This window comes from Lagenorhynchus albirostris, chromosome 17, assembly GCF_949774975.1.
Source record: "Lagenorhynchus albirostris chromosome 17, mLagAlb1.1, whole genome shotgun sequence".
In the NCBI taxonomy this organism is placed as follows: Eukaryota; Metazoa; Chordata; class Mammalia; order Artiodactyla; family Delphinidae; genus Lagenorhynchus; species Lagenorhynchus albirostris.
The window spans coordinates 54318417-54336000 of record NC_083111.1 but is presented as its reverse complement, the minus strand read 5'-3'; the positions used below and the strand labels follow the sequence as shown (position 1 = coordinate 54336000).

At 44.6% G+C, this 17584-nt stretch overlaps 1 protein-coding gene across 8 annotated transcripts in view; it reads left to right on the top strand.

The window, feature by feature from the left end:
• The window catches only part of SYBU (syntabulin), a 72474-nt gene extending 55701 nt beyond the window's left edge, over positions 1 to 16773 (top strand). For 5 of the 8 annotated variants that reach the window (XM_060127521.1, XM_060127518.1, XM_060127516.1 and 2 more), the window contains 4 exons: positions 5369 to 5471; positions 11938 to 12141; positions 13145 to 13294; positions 14965 to 16773. In XM_060127521.1, the coding sequence (XP_059983504.1) occupies positions 5369 to 5471; positions 11938 to 12141; positions 13145 to 13294; positions 14965 to 16048 (1541 nt within the window). In that variant the 3' untranslated portion in view covers positions 16049 to 16773. Of the gene's footprint in view, positions 1 to 5368; positions 5472 to 5551; positions 5594 to 11937; positions 12142 to 13144; positions 13295 to 14964 lie in introns of all 8 variants that reach the window. The other 3 variants (XM_060127519.1, XM_060127514.1, XM_060127517.1) reach the window with 1 other exon arrangement.
• The last annotated feature ends 811 nt before the right edge of the window (positions 16774 to 17584 follow it).

Genomic DNA, 17584 nt, shown 5'->3' with positions numbered 1-17584 from the left:
CTGAAATTATGATAAAATGGAAATGGTATTTACAATTTTTCAGAAAGACATGTTCTGATATGCAAGAAAACATCTATATATATATATATATATATGTTTTTTTTCTGAGATAAACACCTATGGGGGTTCTGGGAATAGTTTGCAAAAGCTAAAACAAAAATCCTCTTTAGGCTGTGAAGCATTTTTTTTTTATATAACATTTCCATTTTACTTTTTTTTTTTTTTTTTTTTTGCTGTGTTGGGTCTTCGTTTCTGTGCGAGGGCTTTCTCCAGTTGTGGCAAGCGGGGGCCACTCTTCATCGCCGTGCGCAGGCCTCCCACTATTGCGGCCTCTCTTGTTGTGGAGCACAAGCTCCAGACGCGCAGGCTCAGTAGTTGTGGCGCACGGGCTCATTTGCTCCGTGGCATGTGGGATCCTCCCGGACCAGGACTCGAACCCGTGTCCCCTGCATCGGCAGGCAGACCCTCAACCACTGCATCACCAGGGAAGCCCCTGTGAAGCATTTTTTGGATTCCTTGGCTGGGCCCGCAAAGCTCTGCAGCTAAGAGTCACTGCTACTGAACATACTTGGAGTAGCTCCTTCTGTAATTACATGTGTCCACTGCTGCAGCTGCTCCTTCATAGTGCTGCTTGCTTGCAGTGAAAATGGCTTCTCTCTCCTCCCTAGAGACCTTTAAATAAAAGATCTGTGTAGCTGTGGGGGGGGGGATGGGGGATAGGAGGATGAATTGATGGGGGACTGTTTTGTTTTGTTTTTGTTTTAATTTGCTGCTTCTATTTGAGTTGGGGATATAGGTGGCCAACCTGAATTAATTTGATAGCTTTGTGGTGACAAAGGATAAAGGAAGGTTTGGGGCTGCTTAAAGCAGTGGTTTAGGCTGGCTTAATACAGCTTCGTAGACGTCAGGATGGCTCTGTTCTCAGAGGCCTGTGATGTTCTGATGTATGAGGAATTCACAGTCTCCTGAAAGGAGGCAAAAATAATAACGTCCTAAGAGACTGAATCACAGGCAGTGTTTTTAAAAACTACATCTAGTTATCAGTCTTTGCCCATATTCTTTTTGTTTCCATTGACCCTTCCTTCTCTAATTCCCGGCCTTACCATCACATGCACAGAATGCTTATTACCCTAAGGTTATGAATAAAAGTAAAGCCTCTCGAGAGGATCCAGCAGTACCACTGAACAAAAAACGTAGCTCCCTGATGGTTGGAAAGCCCGCTGCAGGGTGTGTAATCACCAGGACATCGGCATCACAGCTATCTTAAAGGTCATCAAGTGCATCCTCCCTGCTTAGTCCTGGAACCCTGCTCCGCCAACCCCAGCAGCTGGTTGGAGACAGTGTTGATGAGGATGGCTTGGATATGCATATTTTAAAATTCCCTTCAGCTTTTCAAGAACAGCTCTTCAATGGCCAAATACTGTTTCCTGTGCTTTGTCGAAGTATTCCCTGTGGCATCAGAGATTTACCAATCAGGTGTCTACACACGGGCAGATGGGGGCAAACACTTCCTTGTCCACCAAAACTGCTTTCGGCTGATGCCATCCAAAAAATCCCTATGCAATATATACTAAAAGTCTTAAAATGAGTATATACTATGGCTTAAATATGCTACTTTTAGGAATTTATTCTAAGGAAATAAACAAGGATGTAAATTTGTGTGCCCAAGGATAGCCATTAAGCCCTTGTTTAAGAGCATGGACCCTGGGCTTCCCTGATGACGCAGTGGTTAAGAATCCGCCTGCCAATGCAGGGGACACGGGTTCAAGCCCTGGTCCGGGAAGATCTCACATGCCGAGGAGCAACTAAGCCTGTGAGCTACAACTACTGAGCCTGCGCTCTAGAGCCTGCGAGCCACAACTACTGAAGCCTATGCACCTAGAGCCTGTGCTCCACAACAAGAGAAGCCACTGCAATGAGAAACCCGTGCACCGCAACGAAGAGTAGCCCCCGCTCGCCACAACTAGAGAAAGCCCGCGCGCAGCAACGAAGACCCAATGCGCCAAAAATAATTAATTAACTTAAAAAAAAGATATAATTTAAAAAAAAAAAGAGCATGGACGCTGGGGTCAGACGGCCTGGTTTCCCTCTTGGCTCTACTTCTTATTAGTTGTGACACCTGGTGAGCGTCACTCAACTTCTCTGCCTTAGCTGTCCCTACCTCATAGGGTCTGTCCTGTCATGAGAAATAAATGAATTAATATGTAAAAGATGCTCAGGATGGTTTCTGGCACATCGTTTTTGCTTCTAATGATAGAAAAATTGGACATAGCCTACATATGCATTGATTTAATAAAACAAAATGTGCCATGTTTTAAAGATATTCACATAGTAAAAGAAAAACAATTAGGTTACATAATAATGTATTAAGTATGAATGCTGAATAGTTACATGCCAAAAGGTTATTTTTTGGTGATGGAATTATAGACTATATTTTCCCCTCTGCATCGTTGCTATTTTCTAAATTTTCCACAAAGGAGATGTATAGTATAACAAAAGTTGTCTTTTTAACCCCTGCAGAATAATAATAACAGCTAACATTTATTGAGCGCTTACAACAGATCAGGTGTTTTTCTAAGATGGCAGATAGATATTCATTGCTTACAATAACCCTACGAGGCAGGTGCTATGATCGTCAATCTCCATTTCACAGATTAAGAAATTGAGGCAGAGAGAGGTGAAGTAATGTGCCTACGTCTAGCAAGCAGTAGAGGTGAAATTTGAACCTGGGCTATCTGACTCAGGGCCTATGTTTTTAGGTTAGGAACTCTCTTTGTATGATTCTAGTAACCCAAAGAGCACTGAACTACATACAGCACCCATGGCAATCACCTAGTTGCATACACTGTTTAAAGGAAATGCATTAAGGAGTGCCTCTCACTCCCGGTGTCTTTGTTGCCAGATAATAGATAAATAAGAGGTTTTCAGGCCTCCAGCCTTATTCTGAGTTTTCTTAGTAAATGGGGAGAATATATTCAGATCACACAGTAAAATTGCCTTTTCTGTGTATCCCTTAAAAAGAGTGCATTGACTTTACATGGCAATGAGCAAACTGGAAATAGTTTATATTTTTAAAAATCATAAACAGAAATAGTTAAGTAGCATATACAATTTTCACTATCATAGTACTCAAACAGTAAAGAGTCAATATATTGAGTGCCATGAGCAATAAAGTTTAGAACAAAGTTGTCCCTTCAGTTCAGGGTACATAATTACTGCAGGTCAGAGGCATCGTGAGGTAACAATGGATTTTCAGCAATTGTCTGTTTCTGTTCTAGAATTTCCGTTTTTATGCAGGCAGTTAAATTGTAATTGATGGATTTCTGCATACCTTTTAAAGAGTGAAAATTGGGTGTTTCGGAGTAATAATTTTACATTAGAAAATAATATCTTACACCTGGTGGCTGCAACCATAGGATCTATTTTTGAAAACTGTCCACCTCTATCATTTAATAACCAGCCTGGTAATGTACTAGCAGACAAGGCTGGTTGAATTAGGCTGTCAGGACTAGTGTGTTCCTGGATAGCACTACCAATCATGAGTCCTTGAGACTGTTAAATACTACAGGTTAGCCAACACATTACTCAGAGGCAACTAATTAGGTTCAGGGAGCTTCTGGGAGTTCATTACATCATTAGACAAAAGTCTCTGAAATCCAGAAGGAATAGCCAGTCCCAGTTCTGATAAATTGCTACCTTAATCCTCCCAGAATTCTGCGGGAGTTGGGATTCACTGCTGTCATCTGCACTAAGGGGTCCTTCTCGATCTATTTCCCAGAAGAGGCTGACCTTCCTGAGAGGTCCTAGAAACCAGGGAAGGGATTTTTCTCTCTCTTTGCCTTGCTGTCATTGACGTTCCCCTCCAGCAACACTAAAACACCCCATTAGTGAGAGCACCTGTCCACCAGTGGGCTGGTCTGGCTGCATCTTGTCCCTATGGCTCATCTTGACTGTGGGGGAGATGGCAGTGTATAGAGGAACCTCTCCTGCCCCCGCTTCTAACCACTGCCTTCCTGAGGACATGTTATCACAGGGGTATTATGGGATTTAGTCCTGGACAGGATTCATCACCCACAAGTCTTGGACAAGTAAATCAGCTTTGGTTTCCTCAATAGTAGAAGAGTGAGATTAATATCTGCCTTACAAAGCTGTCAAGATTAACAGATACAAAGTATAGAAAGAATTTTGAACAGGGCCTGGAACCTAGTGTGCTCTCAATAAAGACTTGCGATCATCAATAAATGATGATTACTGATCACTGCTTGTTAGAAATGCAAGGGATTTAGATTATTCATACTTTCCTCAACTCAGAAATGTGATCTGGCTCTGGGTTTTAGACCAGAAGAGTCACAAATTGTGGCATAGGAGTTGAGAAACAAGGTCAAATAAAATTGTGTACCTATCAGATTGATTTTTCCAAAAACATCTGGAATTTCTTCTTTTAAAAAAAAAAATCCTGGTTCTCTTCTTCCTGTTGTTCTGTTACCTCTTGGCCCCTGCACTTCCCCAGGCAATCCATGGAATGTTTTCATTATTACTATTTCAGAACTATGTATTTTTTTTTGTTAAAAGTGAATTTATATTAGTTATTCTACCACACAGCATGTTTCCAATTACACACTGAACTCTAGTCTGTGCTCAAATGTAACGTGATATTTGTAAACTAATAAACCCCTCCACTCACCCCCAAAATTATTCAAATTTCAATTTCATTCACAGCTTCTGTCACTGTCACTGTGAACTTTTTTCACTCTCTTTGGAAATGTTCAGTTCCTGCTATTTGCTAAGGTTCTGTTCTTCATAGAAAAACTGCAGCTGCAGCCAGAGAAGGTGGATAATCAGATAGTGCCGGTTGGAGCAGTTATCTGCAGCCCAGACTTTCCCCATGACAGCTTCTAGACGGTTGCTTATCTCCAGACCCTAACGTGCCAAACTCAAGTACGGCTAGACGACTACAAAGCCTAAAGATAAACTCTCTGGGAAAAACTTCTTTGGGGGTGACGAGCAGGCTTTTCATTCTGCTGAGCGTTGGGGCCGGCACGTTGATGTTCCCGGGAGTGCTGGCGCACAGGGAGAGGCGGTCACTGGGGCCGGACCCGGGTCACCGCTGCTCCTCTGCAGGAAGCCGGCATCCATGAACCCTGCCTCACTGTGCTCCCAAGCTGTGCTTATGAAACGACGCCCTCATGCCTGCGCCTTCTCTCGTCTGCTTTGCGGAAAACGCTGGGAGCCTGGGAGCGCTGGAACCCGGCCACTTGCCGAGTCCGTGTGCAAACGCGGGGAGCCAGGGACGTCGGAGGGCAGGGAACTGGCCAGCGTGTTCTCGGGTTTCATTTCCTTCATGCTTCTCTCCCCCTTTGTTTTTCAGGTAGCGAAGCCGATTTTAGCTCCTCGAGCAGCACGGGCAGCATCTCGGCGCCTGAGGTCCACATGTCTGCTGCGGGAAGCAAGCGGTCCTCTTTCTCACGCAAGTAGGCCCGCCTCCTGCCCCCTGCTCTGTAATTGTTAAGACGCGTTACGCGGGCGACTGACCTGTACTTTGTTTCTCTAGAACCACCTGGATTACTGTGCGTTCCGATTTTATGCTTATTCAGTGAGTGCTTTTTGCTTGGCTGGTTTTTACAGTGATTCACAGTTGGTATTTTTCCCAGCCTCACCTACCTTGGTCACGACGTGGTTGCCCTGTGTTCCTCCGCCCGCGACGCCCTCTCGTGCAGCCCTGGCGCCTTCCCTCCCATCTCTCTCCTTCTCTCACCCACCTGTGTGCTCACCTGAGGATCAGGCTAGTCGGCTCCCACTTCCCACCCTGCCGCCCCTTCATGAATCTGTCCTCTTAGCTGCAAAGCCTCTCACTTCACCCTTTCTTTCCTCTAGCTGAGCTTCCTTTTTCGTCTTTGTGAAAGAAGCATAGTGACCCTCTGGCCACCTCCAACGTTCACGTGGGGAAGGGGTGAAGAAAGTTTGGAGTTCATAGGCCTGGGTGCCCCCTACCCACCGAAAGAGGCAGTAGAACAGAATAGCTAAGTGTGAGGGCTCTGGAGCCAGGCTACCTTGGTTTGAATGCCAGCTCCACCATCTACAGGCTGTGTGGCCCTGAGCAAGTAGCTCAGCTTCTCTACGCCTCAGTTTTCTCCCCTGGAAAATAGGGCTACAGTCGTACCCACCTGGTAGGGTTTATTGTTAGGGTTAATTTAGTTAATTCAGGTAAAGTGTGAGGTCATTGCTTGAAACATCAGCAGGTGTTCGCCATTGGTGCTGTTTGCACTGGGGGAGAGAAGGTCTGTGAGGGAAATGGGAGCCACTGTTCACGTTTGGCAGGACAGCTAGTCAGCCCCAGGATTCTCTGCTGCTGTCAGTGACTTCATTTATTCATTCAATACGTATTTATTGAGCATCTACTGTGAGGCAGTTTCTAGAGATATGGCAGTAAACAAAACTTATGAAAAACTATTTTCATTCTAGTAGAGAAAGAAGGATAATAAATGCATATAAATAATATATATATTTTTTAATACAGGGAAAGGATATGGAGGGTAATAGGATGTTTGGTATATTCTAGATAGGCTGGTTCCTGGAGACCCTGTGATGAGGTGAGCTCTGGGCAGGGACCTGAACAAAGCGATGGAGTGAGCCACACGACACAGGGGTGACTGTCACTTGACTGTCCTGGGCCGCAGTGTCCAAATGTGTAAAAAGGAGATTGGGCCACATGATTTTTAAGGCTCCTTGCTGAAGAAAAGCTGTTTAGTTTCTAAAAGCTTGCATTTCCAGGACTGAGCAAGCAAATGTTTCCCACTTCTCTTAGGTGAGCAGAAGATATGGCTGATACTTATAAAGGGACCTGAGATCCCCAGTGCAGAGTTTTATTGTTAAAGCTGAAGCCAAACAAACTTGTAACTAAAGAGTGAAGTCCACAGTGAAGAAGCACAGTTGTTCTTCAAAGTCGATAAATACCATTTATTTTGGAAATAAAGTGCCTCTGGGATCACAGGATGTAACTATAAACATTCTCTGTACAAATCAGACGTGGCTTGCTCTGAGAATAAGCCATTTATCTCACCCATTCAAGAAATTAGCACATACCCATTGGTACAAGGCATCAAAGAACAGAGAGGCAAAAGAAAAAAGAAATGGCCTGAAGAGCAAGCCAATTTTGTTAAGCATTTCAAAGGAATTTATGTTTGTGGTTAAATTCCAAGGTAATGTCAGTTATACTGAGTGACTTAGAGAAAATATTCTAGTCTGGAATCCCTGAATTCTCTCAGTGATGAAAAATTGATGTGTTAAACATAAAGTTGTTAAATATAGTTATGTGCAAATCAGATATATGCTTAACAGACTAATATATGCATAATAGATATATGCTCAATAGGAAATTGAAATAGGCAAATGTTCTGTCCGTTATGTTCACTTTTTTATCTGACCCAGGCACAGAGCACCATCAGTAGATATCGGGTCTGGAGCATCTCAGGTGTTTCACGTAATCTGTGTGTTCTACAGGACCACGCATTGAGGATAGCTTCTCTAGATGGGCCGGGTACCATGCAAAACTTTAAAGTAACTTATGATCCTTTTAATTGGCTGGTTCCTCCTGTAGTAGATGAATTTTCTTTGTGGAGAATTAGATCCTGGGAGGAAGGCTAGCAGGAACATGTGGTGAAGGGGTGGGGGAAATGAAGGACAGAGGTAGTTGGAAGGAATGTTTTTGACAGGCAATTTTAAAAACAAAACTTAAAAGATTTACAAACCATCTCTTCTTAGAGAAGGCCAACTCTGCTGATATTTCTGAGGAGTTCTCTTTCTTAAACTAGAACCCTAGGGCTTCCCTGGTGGCGCAGTGGTTAAAATCCGCCTGCCAATGCAGGCCACGCGGGTTCGAGCCCTGGTCCAGAAAGATCCCACATGCCGCGGAGCAACTAAGCCCGTGCACCACAACTACTGAGCCTGCGCTCTAGAGTCCGCGTGCCACAACTACTGAAACCTGCACACCTAGAACCCGTGCTCTGCAACAAGAGAAGCCACCGCAATGAGAGACCCACGCACTACGAAGAGTAGCCCCCGCTCGCCGCAACTAGAGAAAGCCCGTGCACAGCAACGAAGACCCAATGCAGCCAAAAATAAATTAATTTAAAAACAACAACAACAAAGCTAAAACTCTAATCTTAATCAGAGGCAGAGAGAAGTAAGAAGAAATAAAAAAAAAAGCTCGGGATTTGGAGTCAGATGGACCTGGGCTTGAGTTCAGCATCCATTGCTTATTAGGTGCAAGACCCAGGGCCCCGAGCCTCAGTTTCCTGTTCTGGAAAATGGGGTAATAATGGCACCTACCTCACTGATTTAAATGAACTGATAGATATGAATGCTTAACACGGTGCCCAGAACTCAGGAAAAGAGCCATTACATGCTTGTTTTAGTCAATAGTGATAAAAATAATACTAATGGGCAAGATGCTGCCGCTGTTGCCGCTGATGGTGGTGAATATGATCGTATTAGTTTGCTCAGGCTGTTATAACAAAATACCGTAGACTTGGGGGGGGGGTTAAACAACAGAAATGTACTTTCTCACAATTCTGGAAGCTAGAGGTCCAAGATCAAGGTGTCAGCAGGACTGGCTTCTGTGGAGGCCTTGCTCCTTGGCTTGTAGATGGCTGTGTTGTCCCTGTTTCCTCACCTAGTCTTTTCTCTGTGCCTGTCTGTGTCCAAATTTCCTCTTCATATAAGGGCACTAGTCAAATTGGGATTAGGGCCCATCCTAAGGGCCTCATTTTAGCACAAATACCTTTTTTAAAGGCCCGTTTCCAAATACAGTCACATTCTTAGGTACTGGGGGTTAGGGCTTCCACCTGCGAATTTGGGGAGGACACCATTCAGCCCATAATAGTGCTGGTGAGCATGGTGATGGTGATGGTGGTGGTGACGGTGACGGTGAGGGTGAGGATGTTACCTGAAGGAAAGGGCAATGCCTGGAGAATAGAGTCACCTGGGAGCCTTCTGAGGATCCCTTCTTCACTTCTCCCTTTCTCTCACTTTCCAGTTTTGCAGGAAGATTTGCAGGAAGGGGGCGGGGTACCAGAATTCTATCTCCTCTCTGTGGGCTGCATTCTTTTTGTCCATCAGACCAAGGGATTTGGAGAGAGCTAGGAAGGTAGCGTCAGATTTGCCTGTGCACGGCCTTGACAAACATGGAATCCTGTCTTCTCCATTGCAAATGTTTTTTATTATCATCCACAATGAGTTTGTACCCACATATGTTAGCATTTGAACTAAACTAAATGTAAGGAACAGAACTGATAATTTAAAGCATGTAGTTTCTTTTTTTAAAGTTAGCTATTACAAACAGCCTAATAACTCATTTCCTGAAATATATTTCAAGACTCAATTATACCTTAGTAATGTTTGATAGTCTGAAGAGTTTTTGCTCTTTTCTGTATAGCAGATGAGTTCTTACAAAATCCTCATCTCATTTAATTTGTATGTCACTAATCGTGCATCTTAGTGCATGCATCAAACTAAAGAAGTCAGTGGTAAATTCTTCAGGTAATAACAACATACCTAGCCAGTACCTAATATACCTGTTTACAAGACCCAAACAATATATTCCACTTGTATAAAGCAGGAGACATTTCTGTAGAGTTGAGACCTAGATTTAAATCCCAGTTGAGCTGTGAGTTCTTGAACCAGTTTTTTTTCCCCCTGAGCTTCAGTTATTTCACATAACTGAGTACTGCCTGTACTTCACATAATATAAAAGGGAAATGATCATTGTACCAGTCTTATTGCCATAAGCCTTATTGCCATGATGGTCAAAATTAAGTGAAACAATGTTCATAGAGCACCTGCAACAAGGCTTGGGTCACAGAAGGTTCTCAGCAAAGGTTAACTCAGAATAGAACTCCCCAGGTCCACATGAGGGATAGCTCCTTACTTTCTCCTAACTTGTAATGGTTGACTCTCCATCTTTCTCACAGCCACATTAAGAAATAGGCCAACAGAAGTGAAGCATAGAGAGGCACATCCAAGCCAGAGTACATATTCTTTTCTGCCCCACACCCACCAAAGAACTGCTGAAGTTGGTTTGTCACAAAGCCACCAGCCCATCTGTTCCATATAAAATGTCCTCTTCTCACAAGAAAGGAGGCAGAGTCCATGTGGATGATTTCAAAAGGAAAGAACTTTTTAAGTTTAGAATTTGGTGATGTTTCATTTATATGTGATTTACTGGGTTGACTGCTAGTTCAAATTGTATTCGATTTTAAGTAAGTAATTGTGATTTTGGAGCCAAGTAGACCCACACACACACTCATACTCACATTCACTCATGTTTCTCAGTGAGATGTGTCCGTTGGATACAGTTGTAATCAAAATTGCAAAGAGGGATTGACAAAAATAAGTCCTGCTATATGAAAAGTATCTTGTTCCCTTTGGTTTCCTTGTAATGTCAGCAAGATATATTCCTGACATAGACGTGCTACCCTATTTAAAGTAATTTCAACATTCTCTAGATGCTTCCTTACACTCCGGGGTATCAAATTTAATGGAACTAGATTAACAGGGAAGTTCAAACAGTTTATCCAGAAACAGTACCCTCCAGTTGAACTGCCCTTAACAGCTTGTCCAATGTACTCAACATCCATTCTTTGATTTATTTGCACATCAACTTTGTGAAAGTTATCATATATCCCCAATATTAAGTGGCTTACTTGCCTAAGTTCCTAGTAAGTGGCAGTGCCAGGACTTCAACCCAGCTTATTCCCTTAGCAGTCATTTAGGAAGAACCCAGCATGTGCCAGGAGGTAGTGGGGACGTAAAAGCACAGGCTGCGTTTCTGCCCTCAGGATGCCCTAGTCTAGTGGAAAAGACAGACAGACGTGCTGTGGTGATGCACTGTGATAATTTCCACGGTGAAGCCTGCACAGGGTGTTGGAAAGCACCGGTGAACAGTACCTACACTGGCCGAGGGAGTGAGGGGTCCAGAGAAGGCTGCTTGGAGTAGGTTCCCATCAGTCTTGAAGTAGGAGGTACCCAGAGGCTCAGAGTAGGAGCAGAAGAACAATTCTAGGCAGAGAGAATAATAAAAAGATGATGGAGAGCGTGGACCATCAGGAAACTGTACATCGTCTGGAATGCAGGGGGAGGAACAGCAGAGGATGCATTGGATGGGGTGGTGGGGTCAGACCTTGTGAGCTGTATTAAGGGGTCTGGCCTTTATTCTGGAGGCTGCGGGGAATCACTGAATGGCTTTGAGGAGGCCAGCGATACTCAAATTCCATATTGGAAAAGCCACTCTCACCACAGGGACGGCCTCCTTGCTGGAGGGGCAAGACAAGAGGCAGGGAAAAAAAGGGGGCTAACATTTTAAGCAGTTAAATGATAAAGGTTGTGCTATGTCATTGGGGATGGAAAAAAAAAGAAAAAAATAGGTGGTTAAAATTATAGACGATACATTTATGTGGGTTATATTTATCCTGTTTTTTCCTTCTTCTTTACGGGCACACCCCTTCTCCCCCATCCTCCAAATGAAACACCCTAATTTTCTTACCCAACGTGAGCCAAACCTGAATATTTTTACACAGAAACAGGTACACTGGAACAAAAGCCACATCTTCAAAATGGCCTCTGGAACGAAACGAAACCAAATCAATATTTTACATGGTTTGTGTTCTTAGCAGGCAGCTGGGTTTAATCTATGGTCAGAAACTATTTGAAAGAATAGAAGAGGGAGAGGTTGCCTGTGCTGGTGACACAGGAGAGAAAATATCGGGCAGGTGGGAAGAAGGCGACTCATAAAGCCAAATTGCTCTAATAATTATGTTGCCCTTTTCAACCCTATAGATTGGATTTCCTCAGTGGTGACTAGCTTTTAAGACGGAACAAAGCGTTCGCATTTGGGTATCTACAGCCCCAAGGATCCTAACATTCTTCATGCTTCTCTCCCAGTCGAGGTCCCCATGGGCGGAGCAATGGAGCTTCATCGTACAAGACTGGCAACAGCCCACCCTCCCCACGGGAGAAGGACCTTCTGTCCATGCTGTGCAGGAATCAGCTGAGTCCTGTTAACATCCATCCCAGTTATGCGCCTTCTTCCCCCAGTAGCAGCAACTCCGGCTCCTACAAGGGAAGTGACTGCAGCCCCATCATGAGGTGAGTGCCGTCTGTCTCCCAATTCGTGACTCTTAGTTTGTCCTACTTGGTAAGCTTCTCTTTAAAAAAAAAAATTTTTTTTAATGATACAACTCTTGATCCCCTGCCTTATTCTGTCATACAACACTTCTCTTTCCTTTCCCACACTCAGCTAATCCTTCAAGGGCTGCTGCAGAAAGGACACGAGCCACAGTTTCATTTCTAATAAGGTTCTGCAGTCCCAGGAGTTCCTGGCTAGGCAGTAAAAATGGCAGAGCGGCAGTAGGAGGGTCCTATGCATTTCCCTCCGAACAGAGAAGAGCCATTCGTGTGTTTGCTCATTCATTCAAACATCAGATGTTTATTGAGTACCACGTTGTGCCCAGTACCGTGTCAAGCACTGGGAATAGAGCAGGAACTCTTGGCCAGGCCTAAGAGGGGCCAAGATTCCAGCAAGGGAAGTTTTGTAGAGCACTGGGCGCCTCTCTTACAAAACCTATCTGGTGAGACTGGACTAGCCTTTTTCCCTGCAGAAGAACGAAAGTTTCCACCAAGTCAGCACACTCACACCAGGGACTGATGTCAGAACAATCTGAATTCAACTAACAACAATCGGGACCTTTAGGCAAGTGGCACGTTGCGTGGAAGCGAGGTCACCTCGCTCCCTCCTGCCCTCCCACCTGCCCCTACTCACTGTCCTTTAACATAATAGCCTGTTACTCTGAGCTGCCAGGCAGGCCGGTGGACAATTGTGCATTGTTTTATATGAGATCATCCCTAGGCCACAGAAAATCTCCCTCTCCCCTGTCCCCACCCCCTCCACAAACACCCCGCCCCCAATCTTCCCAGTTTGAACAGTCCTAAGATTGGCAGGTGGATTATTGTCCCCCTTCTGAAGTGAGGTCACACGCTGCTGGGGTTTAAGGTCCCAGCAAACGGCTGCCATTTCTTCTCAACCTGTTAGCTGTGCCTTAACTTTTCTTTTTATAGAAAAAGTAACATGTCGCTACTTCGATTGTTTCAGACGATCTGGAAGGTACATGTCCTGTGGTGAAAATCATGGTGTCAAACCCCCAAATCCAGAGCAGTACTTGACTCCTCTGCAGCAGAAAGAGGTTACAGTGAGACACCTGAAGACCAGGCTCAAGGAGTCTGAGCGCCGACTGCATGAGAGGTGAATCCACGTTCCTTGCACGCTGTGGTTTAGGACATTTTCTTTTTCCATAAAATGAAATATGAACCGACACAAGAAAAGAAGACAAATGACTTCATTTAATTTTTGTCACATTTCTTAAATCAGTCTCTCAAAAGAGCTATTTTATAATCCTGCTGTTTCAGGGGTCCAGGGAACCCTCCTGGGTTGGAAGGGATCCTCTGCTTTTTCTGGGTGTGTCCAGCTTTTTTTTTTTTTTTTTTTTTTGCGGTACGCGGGCCTCTCACTGTTGTGGCCTCTTCCGTTGCGGAGCACAGGCTCCGGACGCGCAGGCTCAGGGGCCATGGCTCACGGGCCCAGCCGCTCCGCGGCATGTGGGATCTTCCCGGACCGGGGCACGAACCCGTGTCCCCTGCATCGGCAGGCAGACTCTCAACCACTGCGCCACCAGGGAAGCCCTGGAAGTCTTTGGTTTATGATTTGAGGAATCTATGGGAGGGTTTGAATAATCATGGGAGGGAGGTATGGGAAGGCAGTGAAACTGGAGAAGAGTCAAGCCTAAACTTAAAGAAGCAATACTTACAGCATCTCTTCAAATATGTCAGGATCCTGACTACCTGGTCTTCATAAACACTGAGAATATGAGGACATATATTTACACGGACTATGAAGAAATTATATGTAAGGAAGAATTTTTTGACAAATATCTGGAAATAGGGTCCTGTGAAGGATCTAAAAAAAAAATAGATTCCCTTCAGTGTAGGAAGGATCCAGTGTCATCTTGCCTGAGAGGAGACAGAATGATCAACATTTCACAAAGTCCTTGCAACATGTAGCTTTTTATGATTTAAATAAATTTTTAAGAAATTATCATTGGTATATGATCAGAACTGTTTTGCACTGCTAAAGCTTATCAGTCTGCCTTCTGCCTTTGATAGGTAATTAAAAGTGATACGGACTTTCCTTCCACAAGTTGTTTTGTGGACATAGGAAAGAGTAGACTATGGAGATAAAAGCAAGCTAAGAGACACTAATGTGTTCCAATAAAACAATTTCCAATATTAAATACAGGACTACCTCAGAGATGTTGCAGGTTCAGTTCCAGACCACTGCAATAAAGCAAATATTGCAATAAAGTGAGTCATATGAATTTTTTCACTTCTCATCACATATAAAAGTTATTTCACTACACTAGAGTCTACTAAGGGTGCAGTAGCATTATATCTAAAAACAGTGCACAAACCTTAATTTTAAAATACCTTAATTGCTAAAAAATGCTAACCAGCGTCTGACAAAGCAGGGTTGCCACAAACCTTCAATTTGTAAAAAAAAAAAAAAAAAAAAGACACTATCTGCGAAGCACAATAAAGCAAAGTGCAGTAAAACGAGGTCTGTCTGTATCGAATAGAGGATAATGCCTGAAAAGTACTTAGTGAAATATCAGACATATGGTGGGCACTCAAAAAGAAAAAAAAAACAATAATAGCATTTTTTATTCTGATTCTAGTTACTGTTATTATTTTAGCTGTTTTACAGTTAAGGGGGCAGTTCAGGGCTAATAAAATTTCAAAACTGATTTAACCTGTATGTTTCCGGTGGGAGAGCATGGGCTGGGCTGGGCGCCAGAATTGCTTGCTGCCTGCTTCACAGTTGGCCTTTTTCTGAGCAGGGCTTGTCTCCTCTGGCTCTAGGGAGAGTGAGATCGTGGAGCTGAAGTCCCAGCTGGCCCGAATGCGGGAGGACTGGATTGAGGAAGAGTGCCACCGGGTGGAGGCCCAGCTGGCCCTCAAGGAAGCCAGGAAGGAGATCCAACAGCTCAAACAGGTCATCGAAACAATGAGGAGCAGCTTGGCCGATAAGGACAAAGGCATTCAGAAATATTTTGTGGACATAAACATTCAAAACAAGAAGCTGGAGTCTCTACTTCAGAGCATGGAGATGGCGCACAGTGGCTCTCTGAGGGACGAACTGTGTCTCGACTTTCCGTGTGATTCCCCGGAGAAGGGCTTAGCCCTCAGCACGGCTTCTGGCCCGACGGCCGAGGCGCTGACCCCGGAGGAGCCGGGGGCCAACAGCGAGCTGCTGGGGGAACACAGCGCAGGCCACGGCACAGATGTGTTCGATGAGCTGGTGACAGCCACCACCGTGGAGGCCGGCGACCTGGAGCTGCTTCGTGCCAGCCCTGGGGCAAAGGTCCTCGAGTTGGAGGGTCAGGAAGAGGGCAGCGCGGTGGCAGAGCAGGCCGTGCAGACCGACGTGGTGCCCTACAGCCCTGCCGTCTCTGAGCTCATCCGGCATGTGCTCAAGCTCCAGGACCCCTGTCCCTCCAGCTCCACGTCCCCTGAGGATGAGTCCAGGGCCGACTCGATGGAAAGCTTCCTGGAGTCCATCTCTGCCATCGTGGTCGATTTAACTCCAAGAAATCCAAACTCCGCCATCCTTTTGTCTCCCGTGGAGACCCCGACCGCCGAGGTGGGTCCGGAGGCACGTGGGAACCGCCTCATGAGAGAGCTGGATTTTGCAGGCTCCGCGGAGGAAAGGCTGAACAGCCTGGTCCCGCTGTGTGGCGGGGGCGTCGTGGGGCGGTACTGGAGCAGCAGTTTCCTGGTGGATCTCCTGGCCGTGGCGGCCCCCGTGGTCCCCACCGTGCTGTGGGCGTTCAGTACTCAGAGGGGGGGAACGGATCCCATCTACAACATCGGGGCGTTGCTGCGGGGCTGCTGCATGGTGGCCCTGCACTCGCTCCGCCGCACCACCTGTCACATCAAACCCTAGACAGAAGATGTCACTTCCGTGTACCAGTCTGTCCCGTGTGGCCTGATGCTAGGTGGAGAAGCAGCGGGTCGGCCTGTGGCGGTCTCTGTTCTGTCGTTTTTGCTCCTCGGTATTTGATTTGCACTATATTTAGTTGAAGCCTGTTCACTGTTTAAAACGGGAGGTATCTTCGAAGGCATGGAGACCTGGTTCCAGTACATGTCCCACCAGTGTGATATAGAAAGCATGCTCACGATCTTGCCGTGTCGTCTGAGGTACCCGTACTTATCCTAGTGGTGCAGGCAGAGAAAATGCAAAGTTTGCACTTTCAAGACAGCTTCTATAAGGCTGGCATGTTATCTCCTTGCTTTGCTTTTTGCCGTTATTTTTAAAATGTGTAATTGTTACAGCATTCCAGTGGTCTTGTGCATAGCAGGGGATTGTAACCAAAAAGAAAAATGTATTTGTGTAACTGGTTTGAAGAAGTCTTGATAGCTCTTTAGTGTCTTACTTGGGGTTGATAAGGTTTGAGTGTTTGCAGTTTTCTACTAGACGTAGCTCCAAAGTCTTAAATGGCTTGTCTGTTCTTAAACCTGTCAATTGATGAAACTATATGTAAGGTTTACATTGTATTAACTTATTTTTTGCTTATTATATATAGCGTTTTATTGAAAATCGTTTGTAACCACACACTTCCGCATGATGAAAATAAAGATTAGTGTTTCCATTTAAATAAATGTTCTATCCTCCTATAAAATAATTATCTCTGGGATTTTACTTTTACATATGGTAAGAAAGACTAAATGGATAGCAGATCCTTCCATCTTTAACAGCAGGGATCTGTAAAAATGGAATTAAATGATAAAGAGGGAAAATAATTATTAAAGAAAGGTGAGGACTTCCTACTCTGTCTTTTAAAAAGCATTGTTTCTGAAGACAAGTAGCTTTGATTGTTTGTTTGCTCTGAAATTATCCATACACTTGTTAGTCCACATATTTATTCAGTAAGGATATACTGGGTGTTTTCAGGAAAGTTGGGCTGATTTTGTTTTAAAGCATGCTGGGGGTTCAGAGAGGGAGAAAATGCTGTACCGTATGTGTCCTCCCCTTGGAATAACAGGGTGAGAGTGGGTGGCTGGGAAGGGATGAGACAGTATTAAATCTGGATTACTTTATTCCTCACACCGATCTTGTGATATGGGTATTACTCTACTTTACAGATAAGGGAGCTGAGCCTTAAAGAGGTAGATCGCTCAGGATCTCATCTTTCATCTCTAGAAGCCAAGATTTCAAGGGTCTGCAAAGCAAATGACTTTTCCACTTTACACACAAATGGAAGAGACTGGGGAATATCCTAAGTTTTCACCCAGAAACTCCTCTTCCACAGCACTTATCACCTTTAAACGTACTGTATTGTCACTATGTCTTGCTTATTGCCCATCTCCCCCACTAAAATACTAGGTCTCTGAGGGCAGAGATCTGTGTTCTGTTTCGTTCACAGAAAAATGTCAAGCACTTAGAACAGTAGGTGGCATATTGTAGGGGTTCTAAAAATAG